General features: G+C 40.7%; 2 protein-coding genes across 2 annotated transcripts; both read left to right on the plus strand.

Moving 5' to 3' along the window:
• Positions 1 to 128: 128 nt before the first annotated feature.
• On the plus strand, positions 129 to 6,467 carry fbxo43 (F-box protein 43). The gene is made up of 6 exons (XM_050046568.1): positions 129 to 286; positions 2,652 to 3,526; positions 3,664 to 4,398; positions 4,731 to 4,833; positions 5,465 to 5,662; positions 5,855 to 6,467. The coding sequence occupies exons 2-6, from the start codon at positions 2,721 to 2,723 to the stop codon at positions 6,101 to 6,103; spliced, it is 2,091 nt and encodes a 696-aa protein (XP_049902525.1). The 5' UTR covers positions 129 to 286; positions 2,652 to 2,720; the 3' UTR covers positions 6,104 to 6,467.
• A 361-nt stretch (positions 6,468 to 6,828) lies between these two features.
• Positions 6,829 to 27,848, plus strand: LOC126391721 (regulator of G-protein signaling 22). Its single transcript, XM_050046632.1, has 24 exons — positions 6,829 to 6,963; positions 7,050 to 7,078; positions 7,188 to 7,250; positions 7,333 to 7,515; positions 7,621 to 7,706; positions 9,148 to 9,329; positions 9,443 to 10,175; positions 10,404 to 10,565; positions 10,800 to 10,986; positions 11,496 to 11,618; positions 11,801 to 11,902; positions 13,527 to 13,721; positions 14,300 to 14,392; positions 14,752 to 14,942; positions 15,209 to 15,371; positions 18,894 to 19,058; positions 21,995 to 22,063; positions 22,741 to 22,899; positions 24,784 to 24,963; positions 25,044 to 25,232; positions 25,382 to 25,522; positions 25,831 to 25,930; positions 27,462 to 27,569; positions 27,658 to 27,848. The coding sequence occupies exons 1-24, from the start codon at positions 6,942 to 6,944 to the stop codon at positions 27,684 to 27,686; spliced, it is 3,654 nt and encodes a 1,217-aa protein (XP_049902589.1). The 5' UTR covers positions 6,829 to 6,941; the 3' UTR covers positions 27,687 to 27,848.
• Positions 27,849 to 27,962: the final 114 nt, after the last annotated feature.

Raw genomic sequence — 27,962 nt, forward strand, 5'->3', positions numbered from 1 at the left:
TACCTGCTTCAGTTTGGGCCACACTCTCATCGGCAACGCGGGGTCTGTTACCATAGTAACCACTCACGACAGGAAGCTGGTGCTCAAAAAGCGGAAACACCTGACACAATCCACAGTGGGCTCCAAATTTGAAAACGTGGCTGCTGGTTGCCTGCAGGTGAACATGTAGCGAACAGAAACAAGGACGAGGGAGTGCAAGCTGAGGCCTAGACCTGAAGCGACGGAGACAACATTACCGACAGAGTCCACGGCATTTACATTAACGTCAGCCCAGTTTAACGAAGAAGTAAGTATTTTTATTCTCATAATTTTATGTTTAATGCTAAATATAATGTTTTGTTTGCATTTTACGATCCACTGACTTTTACCAAGCATTAGCAGTGATTGTGGTTTTAGGAAGCTATCGTAGTTAAAGTTAGGGTGATAAATTGTCAGTTTGTCATTATGTTGAATGTTACTGTGTGTTTATGCGTGTAACGTTACTCAGTTTGTAACACTGGATAATGTTTTATTTATCAATTTGGATGACATCACACCGACAAAACAATACGCAGTAGGATTTTAGGTAGATATCAATATCCTATACAAGAGTTAACTCGGTAATTGACAGGTGTTTTCATATCATTTCATAACTGCTCTAACGAGTGAGTCTTATAATGTGTGGGTTTTTTTTAAATGTAAAATAAAGATATTTATCGTTATCTTGTGTGCAGTTAAGTATAATGAATTCTGCATTTCGTGTATTTTAACAATTGTGCTTTCTTTGTGCACTGTGACGTCGTTATTTGTGGCCCCCTCTTAGTCAGGGCACGCAGACCAAACTGAATCGCTAACCGCTGTTTTCCGTACGTTAACCTTAGTATAAACAGGTGTAAACTAACTGGAACTAAAACAAACGAGGGTCAATATGGGGGTGTGCCACTCTCAGGCTGAGTCCACGGGTTTCACTCTCAGCAGTGTGCAGCTAGTCGGGTTCAGCTGTTATTTTTGGCGGCTACAGCTCACTTTATAGCGGCATCACCGAGAGCACGCGACGGGGCATTTAAATCGACAACAGGGCCTCTCATAGCAACGCTAATGAGACAGCTGAGAATGTTTGACGTTGAACCAGCTGACTTTCTGTGACAATTTGTGTTTAACAAACTGCCACCTGCTGAAAACGACTTAAATACCTTCGGCATCTTTTTTATAATAAAGCTCATTTCTTAAAGTGCGTCCAACACTTAATTAGAAATATGGTAAGACCTTGCAAACACAGGAGACGTTGAAGGCTAAGCTAACGTTAGTTTACGTAGCTTTAAGGCGCAGTTAGGGACTGTTCCTTACTTGTAAGAGGGGGGTGGTGCAAACAGGAGGAGGCATGTCAAATAATATTTTAAGCATTGGGGAGGGACTTATGTTTTTTATTTCGGCTTAAGGGAGCGGCATACAGTTTTAAATAGCTGTATAGAGTGCCCCAGGGGTGACGTAGGTCAATAAGAAAGTTAGCATTGCCTGGTTTCCTTGTCAAAAAACCTTATGGAATTTTTCCATTGGATTTTGATTTATTGCTGAAAATAAGCTCTGTGGCAACAAATGTTTATGATACTTACATGTTTTGTTCAGCAAGATAATCTCCACAAATGAACAAATGAAGTCTAAATGCAATTGTCAGAAGTAAAAAACTAATGTTCGGCTATAAAAGAACTACACTATGGTCTCATGAAATGTCACCACTATAACAAGACTGTAAAGCCATGTTTGGTATGGCTCGATGTGATAACGCTCTTTAGTCCCATTTAGCCACTTGTTAGCAACCACCTTTTTCAAGAGGCATAGAAGCTTCAAAGTTCACAAGTGGGGTATGTGCTGAAGTATTTTATGTTATAAAAGAAAAATGTGAAGTCTCTTAAGCTTGTGTGAACCACAGACCTTCTTACAGGTATCTAACTAAAACCCCATTCAAAAATCCAAATTACTTCATGACAAGGGAACAGGGAGTGTGAAAAATGCTAACTAGTTTCCTGGTTTTAAGACTCATTCCTTGGGCACTTTTTTGTATTTATTTTACCTCCAGATTTCTAGTGAAATCATGCCTTCCAAACTTGGCAGCTTTGCGAGGCATATTTTCTTTAAATATTTCCAAAACTACGCCTTTTTTGAAAGCCATAACTGTAAAAATAGAAATTATTGCTGGATTTTCAAATGTCTGACAGTCTCTCACATTATATGGGACGAAGTCTTACTTCAGGAAAATAATAACCAAATCTAAGCTTAAAATAGTGATGTTTCATCAAAATCACTTAATCCTACATGTTTCGTTTAAAATTTTGCCAAAAATAAACCCTTTTGCACTAACTAGCATTCATTACAAGAGTGAAAAACCAAGACTTTTTGTCTAACTCTAGGATTTCATCCTCAACTATTAACTCTCAAACAACAAAGCATACGTTTTTAAAATCTAACAACAAATTTATGGCAGAGTGAGGGTCATGCATTCTCCCCAAGTCACTCGGGGGCACAAGGAAAAAAGATTTGTGGCTTTGGGGAGAGTAAAAAAAAAAAAAAATCCCACCCCAGCCACCCCCATCCTCTGATAAGTGAAGAACAGTCCCTGACTGCTGCCCATTTGTCCTTGAGTAGGCTCACTCACAACTTTTTACTGTCTGCAGGTCAGCTGACATCATTCCCACTTGGTGAATACAGTGTATGGGACAAAAAGTGCACGCTGGAGGAGGAAGATGCAGTGCACTCCTGAATCAAATGTCTACCATGCGAGCTGCAAAGGACAGCACTGCTATGATGACTGCTCTGACAGTGGATACTCAGGTTTGTTCCACAGCCCACAGAGCATCTGCAGAGTCGACTCCTGTAGGTCTTTGTCTCCAGTAGAATTCAGCGAAACACCTAAAGAGAACCTCAGGCTTTCAGGCACTCCTAAGGAGAAGACCAGAGAACCAGTTGGAGTTCTGGGCAAAGACTCAAGAGGAACACAGCGGCCATCAGCAGTTAGCTGGTGTGAAACTCCTAAAGCATACAAAAGACATGCCTCACTGCGACACAGACTTCTAATGTGCAAAGCCACCACAGATGTCAAAACTGACAGCACAAGGTCACCATGCAACAGAAAGACTGAGCCTTCCACCAGGTCTGAACACTGGCTCAGTGCATCGTTTGACTCTCTAGACACTGTGACTGGGGCTTTTGCATCAAGCACTTTAAAATCAGAGCAGGATCTGCCACTATCTAGTAGGAAACGTCGTCTTCTCTTCACTCAGGTGAGGACCTCCACTCTTGAAGATGGTAAACTCAACTCTGGTTACTTTGCCAGTTTTGAAAGAAGAGTTTCACTCTCAGATGCAGATTTCAGTGAGAGCATTCGTGCATCTGATCAAAGTAATATTGAGACTCCATGCTATATCAAATCCCTGCCTGCCTCGTCTAAGGAAATCTCTGAATCACCAGTCAGTGGTGTGACCAATAACCTATATGACGGCTCAAGTGTCTTGTCTACACCGTCATCCACACATACACCCAGATATATCAGGTACGTGCTTTTTGATATTTGACTTTTTAAAATTTTTTTGTACATTTTATCAGCCAAGTACTTGGAGAAGCAATTAATAAAAGAATGTTCCCTACATTAATCAGAAAACATGCTTCCACCTTCTAACCCTGGAACAGGTCTGCATGTGAAGACAGTGGTTTTAGTTCCCTTGATAAATCCCGAGACTCCTCTGTGGACCATGATGGCTCATATCAGGAGCTGCTCCTTTTGTCCTCCAGAGGAAACTGTGAAACCCCCAATCTGGCAGAGGCAAAGCGGCGCTCCCGTTTGCAGCGTCAACACAGGCTTTCAACCCTTAAAGAAGGGGGTTCTCAGTCTGAGGAAGACCCAGCAGAGGGAAAGCATGAATATCTTCGTCAGTGCCATAGTCTTTCTAAAGAAGATGAGGTTTTTACTGACGATGCCACCCCTTGCAGTGTCCTTTCTGCTAAATGTGTTAATAGCACAACCTCTGATAGTTTCACCTCTTTAAAACAAGATGATGCCACCCCACTAAGAGCAACTACCACCAAGCCACAAAACGTGACACCTTTTAGCACAGCTCCAGCGAATCCAGATGTCACTCCTCTCAGAACAACCCCAGTCAATCTCTCTCTGACTCCTGCTTTGCAGCTGGTTCATGCTATGTGCCAGCAGAGAGCACACATGTTTGATGGCCAGAGTCCGAGCCTTAAGGACCAGCTGAAGTCCACAGAGGTTCTGGGGTTCAGGACCACCATGCCATTGGCAGGGCTGATTGGCAGGAAGATGGGCCTGGGGAAAGTGGACATACTCACAGAGCTGAAGAAGAGGAACCTCAGGCACATCCTGGCTGTTATCCTCAGCCACCTGACCCCCGAGAGCATCTACAGGTAAGCACACCTTCCTTACTTCTCAAAGGATAAGTAGTTTGTTTACTTATCATTTCTTAAACTGATAATTAAATTGTGATGGCAGCATTGAGTTATAGATAAGTATATTAATACAATCAATACCTCGACAGAATCCTGTAGAACTCATTCAGCGTATTATGGATGCTTAGCTTAGACCAAAGCACAGGACTTGTTTTTTGCGCTTTATGAAATTAACATAAAGGCTAATTATTAATCAAAACATGATGCCTAACAAACCCTCACACAGCACTGAAGTTGGAATGAGGACTGAAAACACTGATCTCATGCATGCATCTATTTGTGTTTGGCAGTTGTGGTCAGGTGTGCAAGAGGTGGAACGAAATCATCCAACAAGACAAGCGAGCTAGTTTGAAGAGAAGAAACTACCTGAGTGAAGTGGAGGCTGCTCTTGAGGTAAGCGATTTGCCATATTTGCAACTATTGCTGATGGCTGGCCAATGAAAATAAAGTCTTGTATCTGTATACAGGTGTAACGTGGGGCACCGTGGCTTGAGCTGTTTTGTAGGGCTTCAACTAACTGTTATTTTCATTATCAATTTATCTGTTGATTCCCCCCCGATTAACCTATATTAGTTGTTGGTCTGTAAAATGTCAGAAAATTGTGAAAAATGGCAATTATTGTCTCCCTGAGCCCAAGAGGATGTCCTAAAATGTCTTATTTTGTTCAACCCAAAGATATTCAGTTTACTGTCAGAGGAGTAAAGAAACAGAAAATATTCACATTTAACAAGCTGGAGTCCTCAGTTGTTGCAGCTCTACTGTTTTCCTCAAGCAGTTATTTTCTATCTGCCAGCAAAGGAAAAGCATTAACTATGACATTTATGTGTGTGTGTGTGGTCAGCAGTGTGAATAAAATGCGATCCCATAGAGACCAGTACAATAGCAGTTTTTTGTCTGATGTGATTCAGTGGAAAGCGACATGAATGACTGATTCACTGTCATCCAGCAGCTTGTCAGTACGGATATCAACTGATGGTGACTAATAGTTGAAATGAGCTTCTAACTTTGTGCTGATGTCTTTTAGCTGGGTGGTGCTGTCCATGTCCCTGAAGCAGAGACAAGACTGGCTCTGCTTAAGAGGTCGGCCCTCAAGACGGTTCAGGCTCAGTCTCGGACGTCCAGCTACTGCACCCCGCAGTCAGGAAATAGCACTTTAACCCCATCACAGCACAGCATCTTAAATTCAGGCGGCAGTAGCAGCAAACGGGATAAATTCCTAGAAGTGAGTTTTAAAATCATTACGCTCCATTTCCTTAAAGATTATATGTAATGTTTGGATATAATTTGTTTGTGCTGATTGCTGTTCAGTGGAGGATGAATGGGGTTTCTAATTTATCTTACTGAGGAACTGCCGAGGGAAGTTCACATGAAACATTTACTCTAAGTCATTTCTATTTTTTTTTTTTTCTTTCAGGTTGCCAAAACTCTCTTCAGCGATGAGTGCCTCAAGCCTTGCCCTCGATGTCAGCATCCCGCAAGGTGCCACTCAGTGAAAGGGGAAGGAGTTTGCAGCAGAGCTGACTGTGGTTTCCAGTTTTGCACAACCTGCTTGTGTGCTTTCCACGGCTCTAGAGAGTGTGGCAGCCAATCTGTAGGCCGTCGCAAGAAGGACATAATTCTTCCAGGAAGTGCTCAAAGCAAGCGAAATGTTAGAAGACTATGAGTTCTTGTTTGCTATGCCAAAGTCACTTAAGTATTTTTTTTTCTACCTAATGGTGAAATCGAGGCTTAGCAATAAGGAAATTGATCTGTAGCCAGTACATGAGAGCAACTCCTGTACTTATCAGTGTGTCTCTGTACCTGTCTTTGTACTGTATTTTCACCCTTTTTTTTTTCAACACAGTTCTTACTTTGTGTGTTTTTAATTATGAATGTGAAGGAAGTCCTGTCAGCCGAACAATGAATTTTGCTGTTGATGTACTTTTCCATACACATCGATCAACTGTACAGAATGTTTTTTGGAATTCCTGAGATTTTCAGCTTTTACCAATGTGTTTTCACAGCAGTTTTAAAATAAATTAGATTTTTTTACATATACACTTGTCCCTCATTTGTGAAATATTTGGGCCTTTCTGAATTGAGTCTGTTGTATGTACAATTGAATTTGCCGGCTTTTGGCGCCATCTAGTGGTTTGACCTTGCCATGTCTTAACTGCAACAGTGTTCTTCTCATTTGACTTTTTACAACATGTTACTGATTACAGATAGTTATAGTAATGTACTTTATGTGAATACCTTATAGAATAAAGTAATTTTTAGGTCTCAAGCTGCAACACAGACGGAAACACTAACTTGCGTTTGTTTCTCTCTGGGCTTCTCTAGTTAAACTTTTACCGCCCCCTGTGTTTTGAAAATGAGTCCACTTCCATAGCAACCTGCAGTGTGTCTGTAATTACACTGAGAGGTTTGTGGTCGAGTGTTCAAATGTGACTGCCTGGCTCGACTTTCTGGACAGCTAGTTTGATAAACCTGTACAGGCATTTGTGTTTTTGAAGTGAACAATGTGTGGAGTAATTTCAACAGGTAAGAGCTGTACTTTTAAGAAATTTCAGTTTACTTTTTGGAGCTAATGTTGGTTTGGTAACTAAAGTTTTACTTTGTATTTGAAGAGTTTTCCCATCTAACTGCTGGCAATTTTGTAAGTATACATTTTGATTATTAACACTTAATAACTTTGTCCATGTGTAACAGAACTTTGAGTTGAGCAAAATGTCTTCACATAGTGTTTATTCTTTATCTCCATGCAGGAGAACTGCCTTGCCTCTGATGATGTTTTGGCTCACTTCTTTAATGATTTCCTAACTCTGCCAGTAAGGAAGTCCTGATGTATAAATGTAGCATATCTTTGACAAAACGTCCACACCCTTCTAACACCCTTGAATCTTTGTCTAGTCTTTCCCAGAGGCTTTGTTGTACAACCAGGAGACTGGGCAGTTTGAGATAGTGAGTGAGGCGGCTGAGTGTGTCTCCAGAAGAATCAGATCAGTCTTACACCGCAGCAAATCACAACTCCTTACCGGTGACCCCACAGTGCTGGCCAGAACCCCTCCAGTAGACAACCATTACACTGTCTGTGTAAGTAGTGAATAATTCCTTTATGTGGAGATCAACAGTTGAACATCTTTGGTTTTGAAGATTTAGAGGTCTGTTTTGAGGAACCTGTCTCCCTGACCTTTGCAGTGTCTGGACAGAGAGCAAGGAATTCAGTGGATCTTGAAGGAGAGATTGCCCTTTTTCCTTCAAAGTGACTGCTACAGTGAATACAGGTAGTACACATATTGGGTGATTTGTTTTTGGACCTACTACATGTACAAAACAAAAGTTGTTTCACCTCTACACTCTGCATTGGTTTTAGTAGTGCATAGTTCTATGTTATTTACATCATGTTAGTGACGTGCTATTATATTATTACTGAACTTATTGTTCAATTTTTATCATTCATTTGTGAAATTATTATCAGACCCAGGTTGTGCCTCTAATAGCCTCTACAGTTTCTCTCTTTATTTGCTGACTTAACTGTCATGGCCTCAGCTCTGCTACAACCTGAAAAATACTTTATACAAACCTAGAGCTTCAAGATTGTTTGCTTTAGTTAGCTGCGACTGTACAATATTTTCTCAGTTATTCTGGTATAGCAGCACAGTGCGGTATACCGATATTAGCTTTTTGTGACAGTGTTTAAAGGGAAAGTTCACCCTTAATTCAAAAATACATATTTTGCCTCTTGCCTCTTACCTGTAGTGTTATCAGTCTAGACTGTTTTTGTGTGAGAGACTTCGGGCGGAGAAATGTCTGCCTTCTCTCCAATATAATGGAACTAGATGACACTCGGTTTGTGGTGCTCCATGTGCCAAAAAATACATTTAACAAACTGAACAGCAATGTCTCTTTCCAGAGATCATGGTTTGATTACTCAAGATAATCCACAGACCTTGTTGTGAGCAGTTTCATGGAGGAACTATTTTCTGACTTTAACTACATCTGCCAACTGTATCACCACACAGATACAAATACTGCAACTACTGCTAGGTCAGCTAGCATTACTGAGCTAGCCAACTCAGCTGGGGATTAATGTTTATATCTCACGTTGTCATGAGCATGTGTCTCTCGTCAGTGAGTTGATGCACAATTCCTACTGCACGATAATACACTTGCTGGGTGTAGTTTGGTAGAAAGAAGATACTTCCTACATCAAACTGCTCACAGCAAGGTCTGTGGATTATCTTGACTAACTGGGTCATGACTTCTGGAAAGAGACATCGCTGTTGAGTCTTTCAAGTGTATATTTTTTTGGCACTTGGAGCACCACAAGCTGTGTGCTATCTAGTTCTATTATACTGGAGAGACAGCAGACATCTCCTCAGCTGATATCTCCAGCACTTGGCAACTCACACTGAATTAATCTAGAATGAAAACTGCACTACAGGTAAGAGGAATTGGTGTAATTTTAATCTTGGGGTTAACTGTCTCTTTAAGATCAGTTGCCCTACTGCCCTACTATCTTGTGTGAGGCCTTAGTCAGTCATCTGATCTGTGCAGGGATGGGGCCCTGATGCTTACTTACAACCTACACATACATGCTGTGATGCAGAAATAACAATAGCTAAGTTTGTTGATTCCATTTATTGTAGCATGAATGCTTCAAAAAAAGACAAATGCTTGTGTTGTCCTTGACTGGTAGTGTATCTTTTTTCTTTTCTTTCCCAGACTAGCCAAGTTGTTGTTTCAGAGGAACCCAATCTTCCCAATCCAGAGGTGGAAAGGCAGTTCAGGTCGAACCACCTTGTCAGCCCCACAACTGCATTTTCCCTCCCAATCTGACAAGGAAAATAACAAGTTCCTAAAAGTCCTAACATGCTCACATTCTCAAGACATTTCAGCTAAACAAGGTATTTATCTGAGTGAGTTTCCATTTGCTCATGTATGTTTGCTGTATGTGTGTGCAGGCTGAATTCTAGTTATGCAGGTAACAACTCTTACCTTCTCTTTCCTCGCTGTTCAGGGTCAGTGGGGTTGCACAATGTTAGGAGTCTACACTCTGGCCAGAAGAAACATATCATCACAGAATGCAGGGAATCATCCAGATGTTTCTCTGGCTGTTCTGAGCCAGAGAACCCATGTACCTTTTCCTCTTTGTCCTCCTCATGTTCCTTGTCTTTTAACCTTATAAGTGAGAGAACCCAGGAACTTCAGACCTCACAACCAGACTTGAGCCTCTACTTCACTGAGCCATCAGCTTGCCAGAATTATGAGTCTTCTGAATTACAGCTGGAGAACCTGGCTGCCAAAGTTGTTAAACAGGTGCTTAACAATGCACTGTGTGCGATGGATGCTCAGAGCCAGGCAAACACATCTGACTGTTCCAGCAAATCAGGAGACCAGACAAACTGTGCCAGCACAGACAGATCCTGTGAATGTAAAGTTTGCCAGCACTCGGCTGATGGAGGCGAAGAAAGGTTGGGGGGAAAGAAAGAGAAAGTTCAAGAAGGCAAGAGGGGGAGTGGAGTTAAAGAAAAGACAGAGTGGTTTAATAAGAATAGGGAGGTGGGGAGCAGAGGCACAGACCAGGAAAATATCCTTGATATTTGTTGCCATGGTACCTGTTGCCATGACAATAGACCAGGCCTGGATGAGTTGAAGGACTTTTTGCAAGGAACGCCAGGAGAGAAACTTCTTAACCTCTGGATGGATATAGAGAGACTGAAAACTACACAGAACAGACAGCGGAAGAACCGGTAAACATTACATCATAAAACTCAGTTGTTATTCTGGTGAAATAAACTTGGTCTTTTTACCGCTGACACGAAATCTAACAGCCTCTGTTTAACCACCATGGTTTGATATTGAAGTAATCACTCTTTGGATGGCATCTGCAGCTATAAAAAGAAAAAGGAATGGTACTTGTATTTTGGAAATGTATGAATACATCTGATAGAAGCAATGTAATGTGTTATTTTAATCAGAAATTTGGTCCTGATGAGGAGCCGGTACCTGCTGAGCAGCAGCCAGAGCAGTCTCAATGTGGAGCTGCTCTCCAGACTGGGACTGACTACCTCCCCCTGCTGGACAGAGGAGAAACTGCACTCAGTTCAGCCCTGCCTCACTGAGTCTCTGCTTTCCTACTGGTGAGACTCACAATTGGCAGTATTGTGTGCAATGTTTATAGGTTTTGTGTGTCCATACATATGACTTTCTGCTTTACTTTTTTGATAGACTACATATAATGTAAGGCAATAACCTTTGCACTTGCCATCATATGATAATAAGATAGATCATAGCATGCTGTTCTGTAATTTTACACATAGGGTTAAGTCTTTGTATAAATGTCCTTGGTAATTCTCTCTCCCCGTCTCCCACAGGGTTCCTCGGTTCTGGACGTCCCAGTATGTTCAGGACGACCGTGATGACTCCCCTCATCTAGAGCTGTGGACAGAGTGCTGTGCTATCCCTCTATCAGACATACAGCCCCACCATGGTTCTATGACTCTGCCTCCTCTCGGCCCTGACACATGTCTGCCCCAGTCCACCCACGCTGTCCATACACAGGTAGGAACATTACAATATGATACCACTTGGTGCATGAAACTTTTAAGACGGGGAAAAGAAACCTCCGAAGCTACACGTGAAACAAAGCAAAAACAAGAGAATGAAGCTCTTACTGTCTGTGTGGTCCACCTTGTGATTTCATTGGCAGCAGGTGGGCTCACTGCCTGACATGCAGTCATGTATTTTGGCTGCTATAGTTCTAAGTGGAACTGAAATGATTAGTCAATTAATCAGTTGATCGATGGAAAATCAGTAGCAAATACTGTAAGTCATTTATCAAACACAAGGATTTGCTACATTTCTCTGGCTTATATTATTAACTTGAATATCTTTGGATTTTGGATCAGGCAAAATAAGCTATTCAAGATGTCACCTTTGGCAGTGGGAAATTGTTATGGGCATTTATCACTATTTTTTGCACATTCTAATAACAATGAATTGTTAAAAAATAATTGTCCGATTAAGCAATGATGGAAATATTTTTTTTTTCTGTTTATGTATTTCACCAGTTATATTTTAGCAGAAGTCAGTTACTGAGCAGCAGAAGAATGGAAAAGATGATACTGGCTCTTTGTGTTGACTCGTATGCCGGCTTATACTTCACAAAATTCTGTGAACAATCTGGAAACCAGGTACAATAGCAGCTACTGAATTGTTTGCACTTTTATACAGTCCATCACAGTTAAACATGATTGCAAATTAAAACATAATCGTTATCGTGGAACAATAACATCTCAAGTGTACTTTTTTTTAAATTTGATGTGATAAACACAGTCCATGATGACAGGTTAGTGAGGTTCTTTTCTTGTCTCAGCTTTGGGAGAATGCCGTTAACTTTTGGACTGACCTGCAGCACTACCATGAGCTGTTCTATCAGGATGGACTGGACCCCTACAGAGTACAGAGAGAGGCACAGGTCGGCACACACACACTCTCAAAGAAACACAAGATCAAGACCAAAGTTGTTCTGCTAAAAATCTCACTTGGGGGTGTCCTACGTTCATCTCACACCAACTAAAATTCTCTGATTCCAGCTTCTTAAATGTGAAGATTTTCTGGCTTCTGTTTTTTGCTGTTTGACAGCAAACTGAATATGTTTGGGTTGTGGACAAAACAAGACATTTAAGGACTTAATTTTAGGGCTTTGGGAAACCCTTATCATTTTTTTTATCAATTCTGCCATTTCATAGACCAAATAACTAATCATTTAACTCAGAAAACAGTCAACAGATTAATTGACGATAAAAACAATCGTTAGTTGCAGCCCTAGAGGAGAAGGAGGCATTGTTTTTTCCACAAAGCAATAATCCATGAAGAATTTTCTCATTTTACAAATAAATGAAATGGTTAGTCAGTTGGTGTGTGGTATGACAGTTTGAGTATTTTTGCAGTTTCAGTTTTAGGCTGAGTGGATTTGATAAGATGTCTCCACTTGGAGTCGAGTCTAGGCTGTTTCCGCAGATAGTTTCTGGTACCTTGGTGTGCCTGTCGGGGTTTTCCTGTCATGAAATACTCCTCTTGTATAACTTTACTTTTCCGTTTGCCAAGAAATAACAACACTCTATTCAAGGCATTAAATTGCTCATGATTTCGGGATTTTTTTCTGAGGTTTCTTCTCAAATTTAGCTGCCAAGGCCAACTGTGAAACATCAAACCAATTTCAAATAATAAAAAATAGGTACATTTGTGTAACTCATGTTTTCTATGGAAAAAATAAGTTATAGCTAATTCAAAACTTTAATTAAGATGCTTACTCATGCGGTGGAATACGATATCCAGAGAGATAAAGAGGCCTCTTTTAGAAAGGACGCCAGGAAAAAGAATGAATCACAAAGAATTAAAGCTGCAGAGAACAAAAAAATAAAAAATTAAAAAAAAGTATAAAAAGCTACCAGTTATAAAATACCAAAGCAATGAAAAAGAGATTGAACATAGCATTTAATGTTACCCTCCCTTTTACTCACACACCTGCTCACCACACTCTGCTGTTTGCGTGCTGTCTTGGCCTGCCACTCCCGTTCCCCTCTCTGCTTCTCTCTGCCCTCTTTACCCCTCACTAAGTGGAGAAATTTAAACGCCCATAAAAACAAGTGAGTCAGACCCCCCCAGCTCTGCGCCAGTCCAGTCACCCAGAACCACCCTGTCTGGCTACAGCTGGACCAGGGAGGAAAGCTGAGCGGAGCGGTCCAGAATACCTCACAGTGAAATCTGTTTTCCTTCAGTTAACCTTTAGTTCACCAAAGGAATGACATTTAGATGGTCTTTCCATCGTGCCGTGGCCAAGAGGGTTAAATGAGTGACATTTATGTGGTGTGATGGCAGCAGTGATGAGAGATAGTGAATATTGTGTATGAGAGCACTGAACAATAGTGATGATGGAAGTGATGGTGGTTGAGAGGAGAAATGTTTCTACAGTGATGACACTTTTATGAGCTTCTCTTCTCTTCTCTTCTCTTCTCTTCTCTTCTCTTCTCTCTCTTCTCTTCTCTTCTCTTCTCTTCTCTTCTCTTCTCTTCTCTTCTCTTCTCTTCTCTTCTCAGCTCCTTTACTCCACCTATCTCTTCAGCTCTGCCAAGAGGACTATCAGTGTTGATGAAGACATCAGAAGAGAGGTGTATGACCAACTGATGCCCGCTTTTGAGGAGCTGTTTGACAAGGTTGAGGAACACGTACTGAATATCCTGCTGGAGCCATGGACACTGTTGGTCAGCAGGGACAAAGAGTCCTTCCAGAAGGTAACCACAGTGTATTTACAGTTTGATTCACTTCCCTTTTATGTGGAGAAAGTGGGTTTTCTTATATGTACAGGTTAGCTGGCACAGTGGTCGACAGATGAGAGAAATTGGCTTTCAAATGGATAAACATCCTTGTTTTGACGAGCTCTACTGACATGATATGCAACACTCAGACATCTGACCCCACTGAGGAAAAAGAGGCTTTCTCACACAATTACACAATGAAATGTCCAGTCAGTCTGTACAATATTCATATGTGCAGCAACATAAACATGTTTAGAGTTATTTGTAAGGTTTTCAGGCTTTAGCACTGCAACTAACAGTTTTCAGTATTGATTTATCTACCAATTGTTTATTTGTATATTTGTTAGGTCTAGTCAGAACACAGTGAAGATCACAATGTTAGCACAAGGTGATGTCATTAAATGCCTTGTTTTGTCTGACCAACTGTTCAAATATTGATAAATGATGAATTGATTATTAAAGTAGTGTCTGATCAATTTTCTTTTGATTGACTACCCAATTAATCAACAAATCGTTGCAGCTGTAACTGGCTTTATGTACTTGTGTGTGTCCAGGTGCGTGTGCAGGAGGAGGTGCGCTGCATCAACAGTCCGGAGTACAGGGAACTCCAAAGTCTGCACGAGGAATCCGAGTGCCGACTGAAACAGGTCAGCCAGCATCCACGAGTTCCACAGATTTATAAAACATTGGTCTGTAGTTAATAGCCAATAAACACACACCTGTGAGCATAAACCAGCTTATGTCAATAATGTGAAAATGGCCTCCCTCCAGTATTTATGTATTGCTTAGTAACTATGTTGGTTATATACTGGTCCAAGACTATATTACTTGGCCTTAACGTGCCATTTAAAATAGTGTCATACTGCGGTGACTTAAGTACATCTGAGGGTAGTATTAGGTGATGTGGAAATATCTCTGTTAAGACTTTTGTACCACACCTTATTTTTCTCTTTCTTGCTCCATCTCTGTCCCTTATTCTCTCCCTTCTGCCGCTGTGTCTCTACAGGTGGAGCAGAGTGGTTCCATGCTATTTCGCTCTCCTAACACACCTTCAACTCCCTCCTCAAAGGGCCCTCAGGCATCTGACTCTTGGTCCAGAGTGTCTCCAAATTACCAAGGCTATCGTCTAGGTTCCTTACTTCGTCACCGCCATGAAATTGGGCACTTTATGTCTTTCCTAAAGAATCAGGATGCCAGGTGAGCAGCAGTATAACCACATACTTTGTATATCAGACATTTGTCCTTTGTTCAGACTCATGTGCCCTGCTTTACTCAAATATGTATATACAACAGATTTAAAGCATGACACTGTGCCTGACTTGTACAATGTGTGTCATATTCACATTAAAGTGAAATGAATGCAGTATGAAAATACACACAAAAATGTGTGTGAGATGTATACAATGCACTGAAGTTAATATAAGAATATCATGGTTGTTGTGAACATGTGTGTTTCTGCTCAGTATCCATCTGACATGCTGGCTGGATCTGGAACAGTACAGAAGGACTTCTCAGAAGGATGAGGCTGTCAGACAGGAGAGATCGTCTCATATCGCAACCAAATACCTCAACAGGAAGTACTTCTTTGGCTCTGACAGCCCCGCCACAACGGAGCAACAGAATGATGTACGTCAGTCAATCATGTGATATATGAAAATACAATATGTTCGGTTGTATTGGGAAACATACTCATTTTTGCATCTCCGTTGGAATTGAATTATTGTCAGCTTCCTGGGAAAGCATTAGAGAGGCAGCAGCAGAAACATGGTGCCCATGACATGACAATCCTAAAGTGGGATGTGAGCTCCAGCTGAGGCTCAACATCCAGATTTGATAAACAGAGGCTGCTGCGGCTCTCACACAATTTCCCATCTGCCTTCGTTGGCATCATGCAGACTTCACGCTGACAGCTCTGACAGCAGGGTGTCGGTGGGATGAGAGGACATGGTTAGAATTAAAATGAGAAGAAGAAGAGTGTGGTTTGGATCCAGAAACGCAAAGAAAACCAGCTCCAGTAACAATGACAGTAGGATGAAATCTCTCCTGACATTTATAGTCTGAGATTAGGTTTCTGGATTCTAGGATTACTGCAGGAGGGCATGCTGTGTAGAGCTAGGATGAGTAGATAGGACACAGAGCGGTGAGCCTTAATATGTCTTTTAGGACAACAGAGATGGTTGCTATGTAGTATTTCTTATACAGTATCAGATATGAGCATTATTTCATATGAATAGAACAGTGGTTCCCAATTTTTTTTTTCTGTGACGTACCCCCACAGCCCTGCCAGATAATCGCATACACCCCTTCATCCATATCACTGCATTTTAAATGTTGTTGGATTCAATTGAATTGATTTGAAACTGGATTTTATTTAACATTATTAATTATATTAAGCAAAAGTGTTTAGGTCGGTTTGGTCATTTCCATTTGTAACACTACCACTTGTGGCAGAAGCTAACTTTTTCAGATGTGTAATACTATTTAGCTGTTTCAACTATTTATTCAAGACATTTAGTTAACTATTTCAAATGTGTTATACTTTATTTCATTCATGTATCCAATACGTTTAATGCAAGCTAGTTTTCGACTATTACGTTTAGCAACTTTTTCAAATGTTGGTCCGTTGTTTGTAGCTGGGGTTACTAAAACAGAATGCAATGATTTCCAAATGCTTTTTGACCTATATTCAATTGAGTACAATCGAAATACAGTATATTTAATGTTCAAACTGATACACTTGATTGTTTTATGTAAATAGTCACTAATTCCGAATTTGATGACTGCAACATGTTCTAGAAAAGTTGGGACAAGAGCATGTTTACCACTGTGTGACATCACCTTTTCTTTTAACAACACTCAGTAAGTGTTTGGGAACTGACAACACTAATTGCTGAAGTTTTGAAAGTGGAATTCTTTCTCATTCTTACTTGTTATACAACTTCAGTTTCTCAACAGTCCAAGGTCTCTGTTGTTGTATTTTGTGCTTCATTATGCGCCACACATGTCCAATGGGAGACAGGTCTGGACTGCAGGCAGCCCAGTGTTGTACCTGCACTCTTTTACTACAAAGCCACACTGTTGTAACACGTGCAGAATGTGGCACATTGTCTTGTATGTACCTTTCACCGTTCATGGTGCTTTCACAGATGTGCAAGTGACCCATGATGCCATGGGCACTAACACATCCCCTACCATCTCAGATGCAGGCTTTGAACTTTGTGTTGGTAACAATCTGGATGGTGCTTCTTCTCTTTAGCCTAGAGGACAGGACGTCCATGGTTTCCAAAAACAATTTGAAATGTGGACTTGTCAGACCACAGCACACTTTTCTACTTTGTGTCAGTTCCTCGCAGGTGAGCTTGGGCCCAGAGAAGTCAGCAGTGTGTCTGGATGTTGTTGTTGTTGGATGGTAGAGTCTTAACATATATTTGTAGGTTTCCAAAGTGCTCCCGAGCCCATGTAGTAATATCCTTTGTACAATCAGGTTGATTTTTTAATGCAGTGCAGTCTGAGGGGTCAAAGGTCATGGGCATTCAGGGCTGGCGTTCAGCCTTGTTCCCTATGAGCAGAGATTTGTCCAGATTCTCTGAAGCTTTTGATAATATTATGGATTGTAGATGGTGAAATCACTTAATGCCTTGTAATTGGATATTGAGAGTTCTCAAACTGTTGGACTGTTTGCCAACGCAGTTCTTCACAAAGTGACCATCCTTGCTAGTGAACAATGATATGTTTCAAGGATGCCCCTTTATACCCAGTCATGACACTTCAGTCTTTTATCAGTTAACCTGTTTACATGTGGCATGTTCCAAACACATGTTTTTTGAGCATTCAACAACTTTCCCAATCTTTCGTTGCTCCTGTCCCAACTTTTCTGGGACGCATTAAAGGCATCAAATTCTGGATGAGCGTATATTTACAAAAAACCCCAAACATTTAAGTTGATCAGTTTGAATATTGAATATCTTGTCTTTGTACTGAATTCAATTGAATATAGATCATAAAAGATTTGCAAATCATTGCATTCTGTTTTTATTCACATTTTGCTCAAGTTTTTTGGAATTGGGGTTGTATTTTAACCCTTTCAGCAATTGACCCATTACATTTATATGACTATTTTCATTTATTCATTAGTTTTAGCTAGGTATTTCAACATTTACAGACTGGTCTGAACATTGTGAATTTAATGTTCAGACTTCTCACTTGCTTGTTAACTAGTTTTCACGCACTCGATCACAACAGCCAGTATTCAGGTTTTTATTTCTTCCTTTTTAAAAAAAAAAAAAAAAAAAAATTGCTGAGCTACTCTAAAATTTTTCCACATGACCCTCGCCAACTGGTAAATACCCTTGGTTAGTAATCACTGCTACACAATATTTTAAAGTAATGGCCATTGAAGAACCCTGGTTTCAGAGTGTCCTTGATGCAGACTGGGTTAAGAGAGAAACATAAAGTGTACTTATTGACATCACTTCAACTCTGGTGCATGACCTTTGTCATTTGTCACCCTCATCTCATAAATACCATAAAAATAATGATTCTAACTGTGCATTTGAGTGAAGATGCCAATTCTAGTGCTTCTAACTCTGTAGCATTGGGCCTGGCTGCCGCTCTTGCATCTCAGCGTTGGTTCTTGTCTGCGTGAGCGATGTAGAGAGACTGACAGCTTTACTGCTTTGGCCCTTCACTCTTTCAATCACTCAGTCATCCAGTCACAGATTGGCCTCCTTTCATCTGCTGACTCCCACTCCAATGGCACGACTGGTTCTGATTTCTGAAGCCTGTGTGTGAGTGTATGTGTGCATGCATGGCTGTGTGCGTGCAAAATGAGATGAGAGAAAATATAAAAGATATAAATAGGCAGACATGGCCAGATCAATGTATGAGGACAGAAAGCAGGCAGGGGAGATGAAGAGAACAGTGGGATTGTGGGAATGATGAAGAACACAGCAGGAGTCAGGAATGAGAGGGGTTTTCAGTGTTTCAGTTTCCCACTGTGGGCAGTTTTTTTTTTTTTTTTTGAGTCTGTCCTCCTCATATGTTCTTTATGTTTTTAGATATCTTTAGCGTTCATATCAAATACATTAACACACACAACCATCTGCCTCTACTGGGTCTTTGACTGCATCTTCTTCTGTGTGTGTACAGATACTGCGTCTGGCAGGTGGGCTGGAGCGTTTGAAGCTAGAATGTCTCTCGAACCCCGTCGCTGTGGAGATCCAGGACATCATCAGGAGTCACATTGAGAAACAATGGCTGCCTCTGTTCCTGTCCACAGCAGAGTTCACAGAGAGAGTGAAAGACAAACCAAAGGTGGACATCCTGATTCTTAACACTAACATAAGCAATTGGTCATCTCAGTCCAGAAGTTGTTTAAAGGTCCAGTGTGTAAGATTTAGGGGGATTTAGTGGCATCTAGTGGTGAGGATTTTACCACCTGCTGAATCATCTACAGAGGTCTCTTCCTCTTCAAAACAAATGGACCTGATGATTAAAACCACAAAAAACACTGAATAAAGCTGTTTCACTTTTAAAAAATCAGGGTTTTTCCGAGGCTCAAGTCATAGAGGGGCTGCTAACTATGGTGGATGACGTGAAAATGTGGGTGGCCCTATCTAGAGCTAGTGTTTGGTTTGTTTGTTGTGGGCTATGGTAGAAACCTTGTGATGAACATGGCGATCTCCGTAGATGAGGACCCGCTCCCCGTGTGGATATAAACGACTCATTGTAAGGTAACAAAAACACAAAAATTCTTATTTTTGGGTGATCATACACTAAAGACAGACAACTTATATTTTCTTCTATTACTGCCAATATACTCTCTTAAATTCTACACACTGGACTTTTAAAAGCAGACAATAAGGTTTAGACTGTCTGGGAAATAGGCTTTTTTTGCAAGGCCACAGTCAACAGCCAGTTAGCTTAGCTTAGCATAAAGACTGGAAACGGTTCTCCTGGCCCTGTTCAAAGTTTAAAATTGGGAACTCTGTAGCTCACTAATTAACATGTTATATCTTGATGTAATTCATACCAAAAAAAAAACAATGTTTAAAAAGCTGTGGTTTTATGGGGGATTATATGGTGGGCTGTTTCTTGGCTCTGAGCAGTTGCCAGTAAACCAGCAGAGACTTTAGGAAGTTACTGGTCCCAGCCAAGAAAAAGTCCCACGCTTCAGTTTCTCTATGGATTGCACAAACAAGATGTTGACTATGTATTAATTAGTGAGATTTAGAGGAGCTGTTAGGGAGATGTTGTTACAATTGGACAGAGCCAGGCTGCTGTTTCCCTCTATTTCTAGTCTTTATGTTAAGATAATGATTTTGCTGGTTTATTGGCTGCTGGCTGTGGCTTAATGTTTAATGGACAGGCTTAAGAGTGACATTAATCTCTTTACCCAAGTCTCAGCAGGAACAGGACTAAGAGTATTTCCCCAAATGGCAAACTATTGCTTTGGGTAGTTCTAAAGCACTTAAGTTACATCAGGTTTGAGATATCAGGTAACAGTTTTGTATATAACCACCACATTAAAATGCTTTTGGTGGAGGTGAGCATTTGTTCAAATCACAGTGTCATGTATCTGTGGTAATCAGGTTAGTGGATACATGCACATACAAGTGAAATGAATTTTACTGATTGAGTATTATCTGTGATGAATACCAATACTAATCAACTAATCAATTTCCTAGTCAGTGTTCTATTAGTTGTATTATACTAGCAGTGCAAGACAGACATCAACCTATCAGGACCAAGCATAAAAGCAAGATTCAAAGTGGTAACGTTATTGTATGGAGAACACTACAAACATATAAAATAGTTTAGTTAGAGCAAGAACAACCTTGCAAATAAAATATAACAATATTCTTGCTCAGACTTTCTGCATCACGTATACAGTAGGTCCCCTTGTAAAATGAAAAAACAAAAACACAACGCTATAGACGAGCCTACAATACGCACTACTGTAATTGCACAGATTAGTTAGGTGACTTTCATGTAAAGTTTTAGCTCAACAAGTTGGACAAAGTGCATTTGTGACATATTCCTCAGCTGAGAATCTGTATCGCTAATGGATTGACATGGACTATACAGTGACGTTTATCAAAGCATCATAAGTTACCTCGGTTGGAAAGGGCTGTCTATTTTGGGAAAAAATGGAGTGGATAAGCTGGACAGGATGAATGAGATTATGCTGCACGAGTTGTGCGAGGGTTTGATGACAGGTGTTTTGATCTAGTTTAGACTTCAATTCATAAAGACTTTTTTCTGTGTTTGGATTCTTTGTTCAATGGAGGCATGCGAGAAAAACAAGGTTTTCTTAAGGAATACAACATAACACAGGATGAGTAATTGATAAACAAATGGTCATTTAGGGGGTTGAGTATTCCTTTAAAGTCATCAGTGAGTAAGTCATTAGATGTCAGACATTATGGACACCATGCTTATGGACAGTATTTGCACAGAGGTTCATGCGGCTGTCATAATGATATGGAAAAGTATATACAATATTGTAGGATTAAAAACAATGATCTTTAGGTTTTGATGTGTTCCAACTTGTTTAGGTTTATAAATGATAGCTTTTGTTACTCTTTAAATGTCCTCAGCCTTTCTATACATAACACATGGCCATTATTGAGCAGGATATTTGCCATGTACAGAAATGATTAATCACGTTAATTTTATTTTCCATTATAGCATTAGATCCCTGCTGTATAACGACCTAGAGAGTAAACAGTGATAAGCCAGACACACATTAGTGGCTCTGCTATGTGAGAAACCACTAAACACTGTCACTGTTCAGTCGCTCTCTCAGGTTGCCTCATCAGGTGGTAACGCATAAACCGCAGATTCCGCTGCTCTGCCTCATTATGTTATCAAGTTTACGATGTTTGGTCACAAGGATCCTCTCATTAAGTAATGAGAGGTAGACGTAGTTTAGCGTTACACGCTGGAGGAGGAGGTGAGTGGAAGGGTGGAAAAGAGGGTTAAGGTGCGGATGGAGAAGCCGGGGGTGGGAGACAGATGACATCAGAGGGGTAAAGATTGCTTTAAGCGGAGATCAGAGGAAATAGAGCAGAGGAAATAAAAACTGAGGGAAGGTTAAAGGTAAAAGAGGAGAGAGAGCTTTAGTTACTGGCAGTGACAAAGAGCAGCCGAGTGCAGAGCAGGGAGGTTTGAGAGGTGTTCAGTGTCTGTTAATTCTAGTTTACTCAGTTTCTGACTTTTGACCTTTTGTGTGTGTCTGTGTGTGGTAGCCCCAAGCAGCAGACAGGCTCGCACAGCACATCTACCGTCGACGCAGAACGAGGAGAGAAGCCTGGAAGGTAAGGAGAAATCCTCTGGGGAGGCTGGATATTTTGAATGGAGAGAAATAAGGCATTTCCTGGCCTGAAAGCATGTGTGATTTAGTTCATGACTTGGCTTCGAGCACTGGCTTTGTCAAACACCATTTTGGCCTTGTGGTTAGTTTTCCCAAATTGGATCCAGGATAAATAAGATTAAAGCATCAGCATTACTAACCTTCCTTTAATAGTGTTTGGAGTGTTTTCCATGCAGCTCTGTTCCTGTCCTCTCATCTCCGCTCCACAGCAGAACGCAGATATAAAACATGAACATTTCACATTTCAAGCAGGATGATTACAGGAAGGAGTTTTCATACATGATTGTGACTATCGTCTTTATGATCATTATCTCATCATTGGCAAAGAGCAGGTTTTCTGGATAAAGGAGGATCATTATCTCAGTTTTCTGTGAGCTAAGAAAGACTGGAGCTCATAGGTCACAGATCATCTCTACTGCTGTTGTTCAGGAGCACACTGTACTGTATCCTCTAACACTGACACATTTATAAGGTTTTGTGTTTTGTTATAATGTTTACACATAAGAAGGTGATTACATGTGTTTTATCTATCCCTGAGGGAATTGTCCTCTCCTGAAAAGTTAAACTAATAGCTTACAGTGTCCTTACCACCCTAACATCCTCTGCTGTGTGTCCCTGCAGGCTGAGGGCCTGTGGATGAGTTCCTCCAAAGAGATCCTGTTGTTTCGACGGATCCTTCTCAACCCCGTCACTTGTACGCAGTTCCAGCACTTTGTCTCTCTGAAGGGAGACTTCCTAGAAAATGATGTGCTCTTCTGGCTGGAGGTGCAGAGATATAAGGTACAAGAAGCAAAAACAGCTCGAGGTTGATGTGCTGGTGGGTCACACGGTCTGTGCGCCTTTTGACTTTGTCTCATCTTTCCTGTGTGCCTCCATATTAATTTAGGGAATACTTTAAGTCTCCCTCCAATAAAAATGTGCTCATTGTTTCTTCACTTGGATGTTTGAGCTTCACTGTGCAGAATGATGTGTGTGCAGTTTGTTTTCACATTCATTTGCCAAAGGGGGGAACGACTTGTTATTATGAACAAGATTTTGTGACGTCGCAATGAGTGGTGAGAACCAGACAGTGACATTACAGCACAGCCAAAACAAAAACCACCATCATTGATCTTTAATATTAAAACTTCATAAGCATGTGGATGACGATATACTTAATAAACAGTATTTTGTGTTTAAATGTAAGTGAGTAAGTGTACTTATGTTGTTTTCAGGCTCAAAGAGTTCAGTGTAAAGTCTTTTGGTTTTTGATTAATAACTATGGATTGGTTTATAATTCACAAGTACCCTTTTGGCAGTAGAAGTCGGGAGCTTTCATTTGATAAATAAAACTCAATTTTGACCAAAATGTCACTTAGGTTCCACTTGGCCAGTGTACAATGTCGAAACTTGAAACCCCCGGTGCATATACACCTAAAAATGGACTTTTTGTTAGTAAAGTAGGAGACATCTTGTGTCTAGCGGTTAAACTTTTAAAACTAAGATTGGCATTTTCGGCAATTCTGTATTTTTCAGTGAGTAGTAGGAGAAGTAATCTTAATATGTGAGTTAGTTTTCTTTTATTTTAGAAAAACTATAAGACACAAATTATTTTACCAAGTAAAATATTTGTATGTATTAAAATGTATGTGTAGGGAATCATTAATGATAAGAAAAAAATGCTGCTCGCTGATGGTATCTTTATGCCTCATCTCAAGGCCCCTAAAAAAACGTAGTTTCACTTGTATTAGAATTAATAACATAAAATTATTTTTCGATAACATTACATATCCATGACTAAATAAGCAGCCATCAAAGTCAAAGTTTTCTTAAACTCATATTAAACTCCTAATCTTTTTCACCACTCACAAACTCTGCTAATCTGCTTTACCAGGTCTGATTTGATTAGAATTAATTGACAGTGACCTGGAAACATCAGCAAACAGCCACAAACCATCATTAGATTTTGACTCAGATGTTGCTCAATCCTGATTGGTGCGCAGAAATATGTGACATCACCTTTTCCAAATGAGCCCCACTTCAAACCAGTGAGAAAAACACAAATATGGAAATCTCTCATGTGAAATTACAAAAACAGCTCGAACTCTGGCAGAAAAACAGTGTGTTTATGTAAGATCCCACTGCGTTCAGTAAGCAGTTAATAGGGAAAATATGGGATCTTTAACCTCTGTAGCTGTCTTATCTCAATTCAAAAAATCCATTTGCAAATCTGGAATATCAATTTCAGTTATATTATAAACATATCAGGAGCAGTGGAACTGACTCCCTACGCTCCAAATCTTGACCTGAGATCCTCAAGCCTACCTGCGCTAGTCGTCCCCAGGTCAAAGCTGGTAACCAAAGGTGACCGGGCTTTTGTCATCAGGGCCCCGACACTCTGGAAGTCTCTACCTGAGGAGATGAGGCTTGCTAGCACATTTCTCATTTTTAGATAATTGCTTCAAATGTTTTGCCTCATTTGCCTTGCCCACTATTTTTCTTAGCTCTTAACGTTTTCAACTATTGTAATTGTATTTTATTGTTTTATCTCCATTCAGTTTGTGAAGCACTGTGTAACCTTGTTTAGAAAGTGCTATACAAATACAGGTATTATTATAAAGTTATTAGAAATAGTTCCTACCACATATTTCATTTGTCCTCTGTCCCCTCTCATCCCGTACGTAGGACCTCTGTCATTCCCACAGCGATGAGGCCACCATCCAGCAGAAGATCTCCACCATCATTAACTGTTTCATCAACTCCTCCATGCCCCCTGCCCTGCAGATAGACATCCCTCCTGAACAGGCCAAGCATGTTCTGGAGAAACGCCATGAGCTGGGCCCTTACATCTTCAGAGAGGCACAGGTAGTGTGTGTGTGTGTAAGTGTATGACTTGTGTATTCCTTCCAGTGTTGCATGTGTGTGCCTTTTATCTGTGTACTTAGATGTCAGTGTTCAGTGCTTTGCTGAAGTTTTGGCCTGAGTTTCAAGAGCTGAGCAGCAGCGTCCAAGAGGAGCAACTTCTTCCTTTGCTGCAAGAGAAACGAGTCAAACACAGAGCGAGAGTACGGAGACAGAGGAGGAAAGAGGAGGAAGAGGAAGAGGAGGAGGAGGATGAGAGAAGAAGAGCTCAGGTGAGGAAACAGTCCACAGAGAGGGAATAAAGGCTGATGAGTGAGCAATAGATGTAATTAAACAACCTCTAAAACTACTGCAATAGTGTCGAGAACAAGAAAGAATTTAGTAAAAACTAACTCTATTCAGTCTGACTTGTTTTGTTCAGGAAGAGCTGGAGAGACCAGAGTCAAGTTTTGGAGAGGAGGAAGAGATGGATGATGAAGATGAGGTAGAAGAAGAACAAGGGGGAATAGGTGGAAAAAAACAGTGGAGGACACAGAGCAGAGTGCAGACTCCCACACAGCCGGTAAGGAACAGTCTAAATGTCCTAATGGGGAAACATTATGAATGTAGAGCTGAAGATGTGTTTGTGTAAAATGTATCATATGAAGGGAGCCAAACCAAATTAAATGATTTCCTTTTGATAACTATCTGAAAGCACAACATATTAAAGTAAAAACTGCCGCGATGAAGATAAACTCAATTACAGCATGAAGTCCAAACAAGGCCTCATCAATTCTAACCACAGACTATAAAGGAGAAACTCGATCCCCTAATTGAACCGTTTTTCTAATCACGTTGGATTTGACTGGATTTCTGGAAATGTTCCCTTAGTTGTCGTGGTCCTACTCCAAGTATGTGGCAGCTCTGAGGAGAGAGGAGTTGCTGTTGAGGAGACAAAGTCAGCTGGAAGCCTCGTTCTCCACAGCCTCAGGTACACACACACACACACACACACACACACACAAATCCCTTAGTCTCTCAGGACCTAGTAAAACACCCATTTCCAGAACGTTTGACTCCTCTCTGCTACTAGTCAGACTAAATGCAGGAAACCAAAACACTGAAATGACATGTAGCTGTTCCCACGGTAAAATCCAAGCTGAATTTCCAGGGCTCTGATATTACCTGGCAGTTGAAGCCAAAGCATTGTCAGACCGACCCCCTCCACATGTCAGAACTGTCTCATTATATAGAACTCTGGCCAAAACAGCCACTTCAGCCTGTCCATTAAGTGTCAATGTTCTGTGCAGGAGTTAGACTGAGCCCACATTGCGTGGACGTGTAAATGAAGCGTGATGCTAACGCAGGAGTTAGTTACAGCCCATAGTGAATGAGGATGAACGGAAATGAAGCATAGCACAAATAGTGTTTTAATGGGATGATGTAGAGGAGAAATACTGTTAGGATCACAGATGGAGATAATCACTGAGTCCTGCATGGTAGAGACTCAGTATGAGGGCCTGGGTACATGCATTACAAATACAGAGACATGGTCCACACAGTTAAGTTGGGAGTCGTTTGCACGATATAATATGGCTGCATCTGCACCCTTTAAAGGAATACCTCACCCCCCAAATGAACATTTGTATATCACTTACTCACCCTGTGTTACATTGAATTTGTGAAGAAAACTTTGTTTTTCTCACGACTCCACTGTGAACAAAGAATCCAAAGACTGAAAAAATTCCCCATGAATTGAGGTCATAGGGGTCCACATATAACAACAACAAAACTATATCAAAACATCCATTTACTACCTCTCACACAACTTGTGCTGTATAATCCAAATCTCATTTATCCAGTCGTAGGCTCAGTACTTTCCAAACAGACAGTCCTCTCTGATGGGGAGCTGAACGGAAAGAGAAACTTACCTATGATTTCTGCAAAACCAGACCCCATTGACAAAGACAGTAATTTTACTGCACTAAACATGGGAGCTGCTGGTCTATCGTTGCCTTGATTGATTAGTCAGTTTTTGTTGTTGTGTGACTTTGGTGTTTCATAGGGTTAGTTCGCATTCTCCAAAGTCACACAATAACATAAACAAATGACTCATCAAACAGCCGTAGACCAGCAGCTTCCATGTTTAGTGAGGTAAAATGACTGTTTTTGTCAGTGGAGTCTGGCTTCGAAGAGAGCAGGGACGAATCTCACTTTTAGGTCAGTTCCCCATCAGAAAGTGCCGTCTGTTTGAGAGGCACTGAGCATATGAATGATCAAATGAGACATGGATTATACTGCTGGAGTTGAGTTTGTAAACAAATGTTCTGATATGGTTTTGCTGTTGTTGGTAAACATTGACCTCTCTGACTTGAATTCATCAAGAATTAAGTAATTAATTGATATATAATCATTTGAAGTCTTCCTTTAAGGTAAAAATAACCCTTCTTCTCTGTAAAAACAGCAGCCAACACCATGTTCAAAGACTGCACAAGCAGATACTTTGCACTGTGTCTTTGCAGACTCTGCCTCTGACCGCAGTGTCAAGTCAGCAGACAGTAAACACAGCCGCCAGCCGCTCTCACATCGCTCCTCCAGAACGGACAGTAAACAGTGTAACAGATATAACAGTAAGTGAAGAGTGAAATACCAAAATGTAAACACACAAAGGAGTTTCTTTGCCTCTCAAACTTAACTGGCTCTCATGTTTTACTGCAGGGGGTGTGAGAGCCTGCAACATGAAATAAAACCAAAGTGCAAGAAGTGACTTCATGCCGCACAGCTTTGACACAAACAGATGATGGTGCCTGACGCTGTTATCGGAGCACGATGAGTGAAAACTGAGAGCAGAGCTGCTACTGATATCCTGATGCTGAGGTAGAGGTTTGAGGCTGGGTTTACACATGATGTAAGAATATTTGCGTAAACCCTGTGTGACAAACGTCTACTAACTCTTACAGTTATTTTAACCAATTCTATAGTATGTATCTATAATAACGCCTGGCTGCACAACATGCATTTTA

The sequence above is a fragment of the Epinephelus moara genome, chromosome 6, assembly GCF_006386435.1.
Source record: "Epinephelus moara isolate mb chromosome 6, YSFRI_EMoa_1.0, whole genome shotgun sequence".
NCBI lineage: Eukaryota > Metazoa > Chordata > Actinopteri > Perciformes > Serranidae > Epinephelus > Epinephelus moara.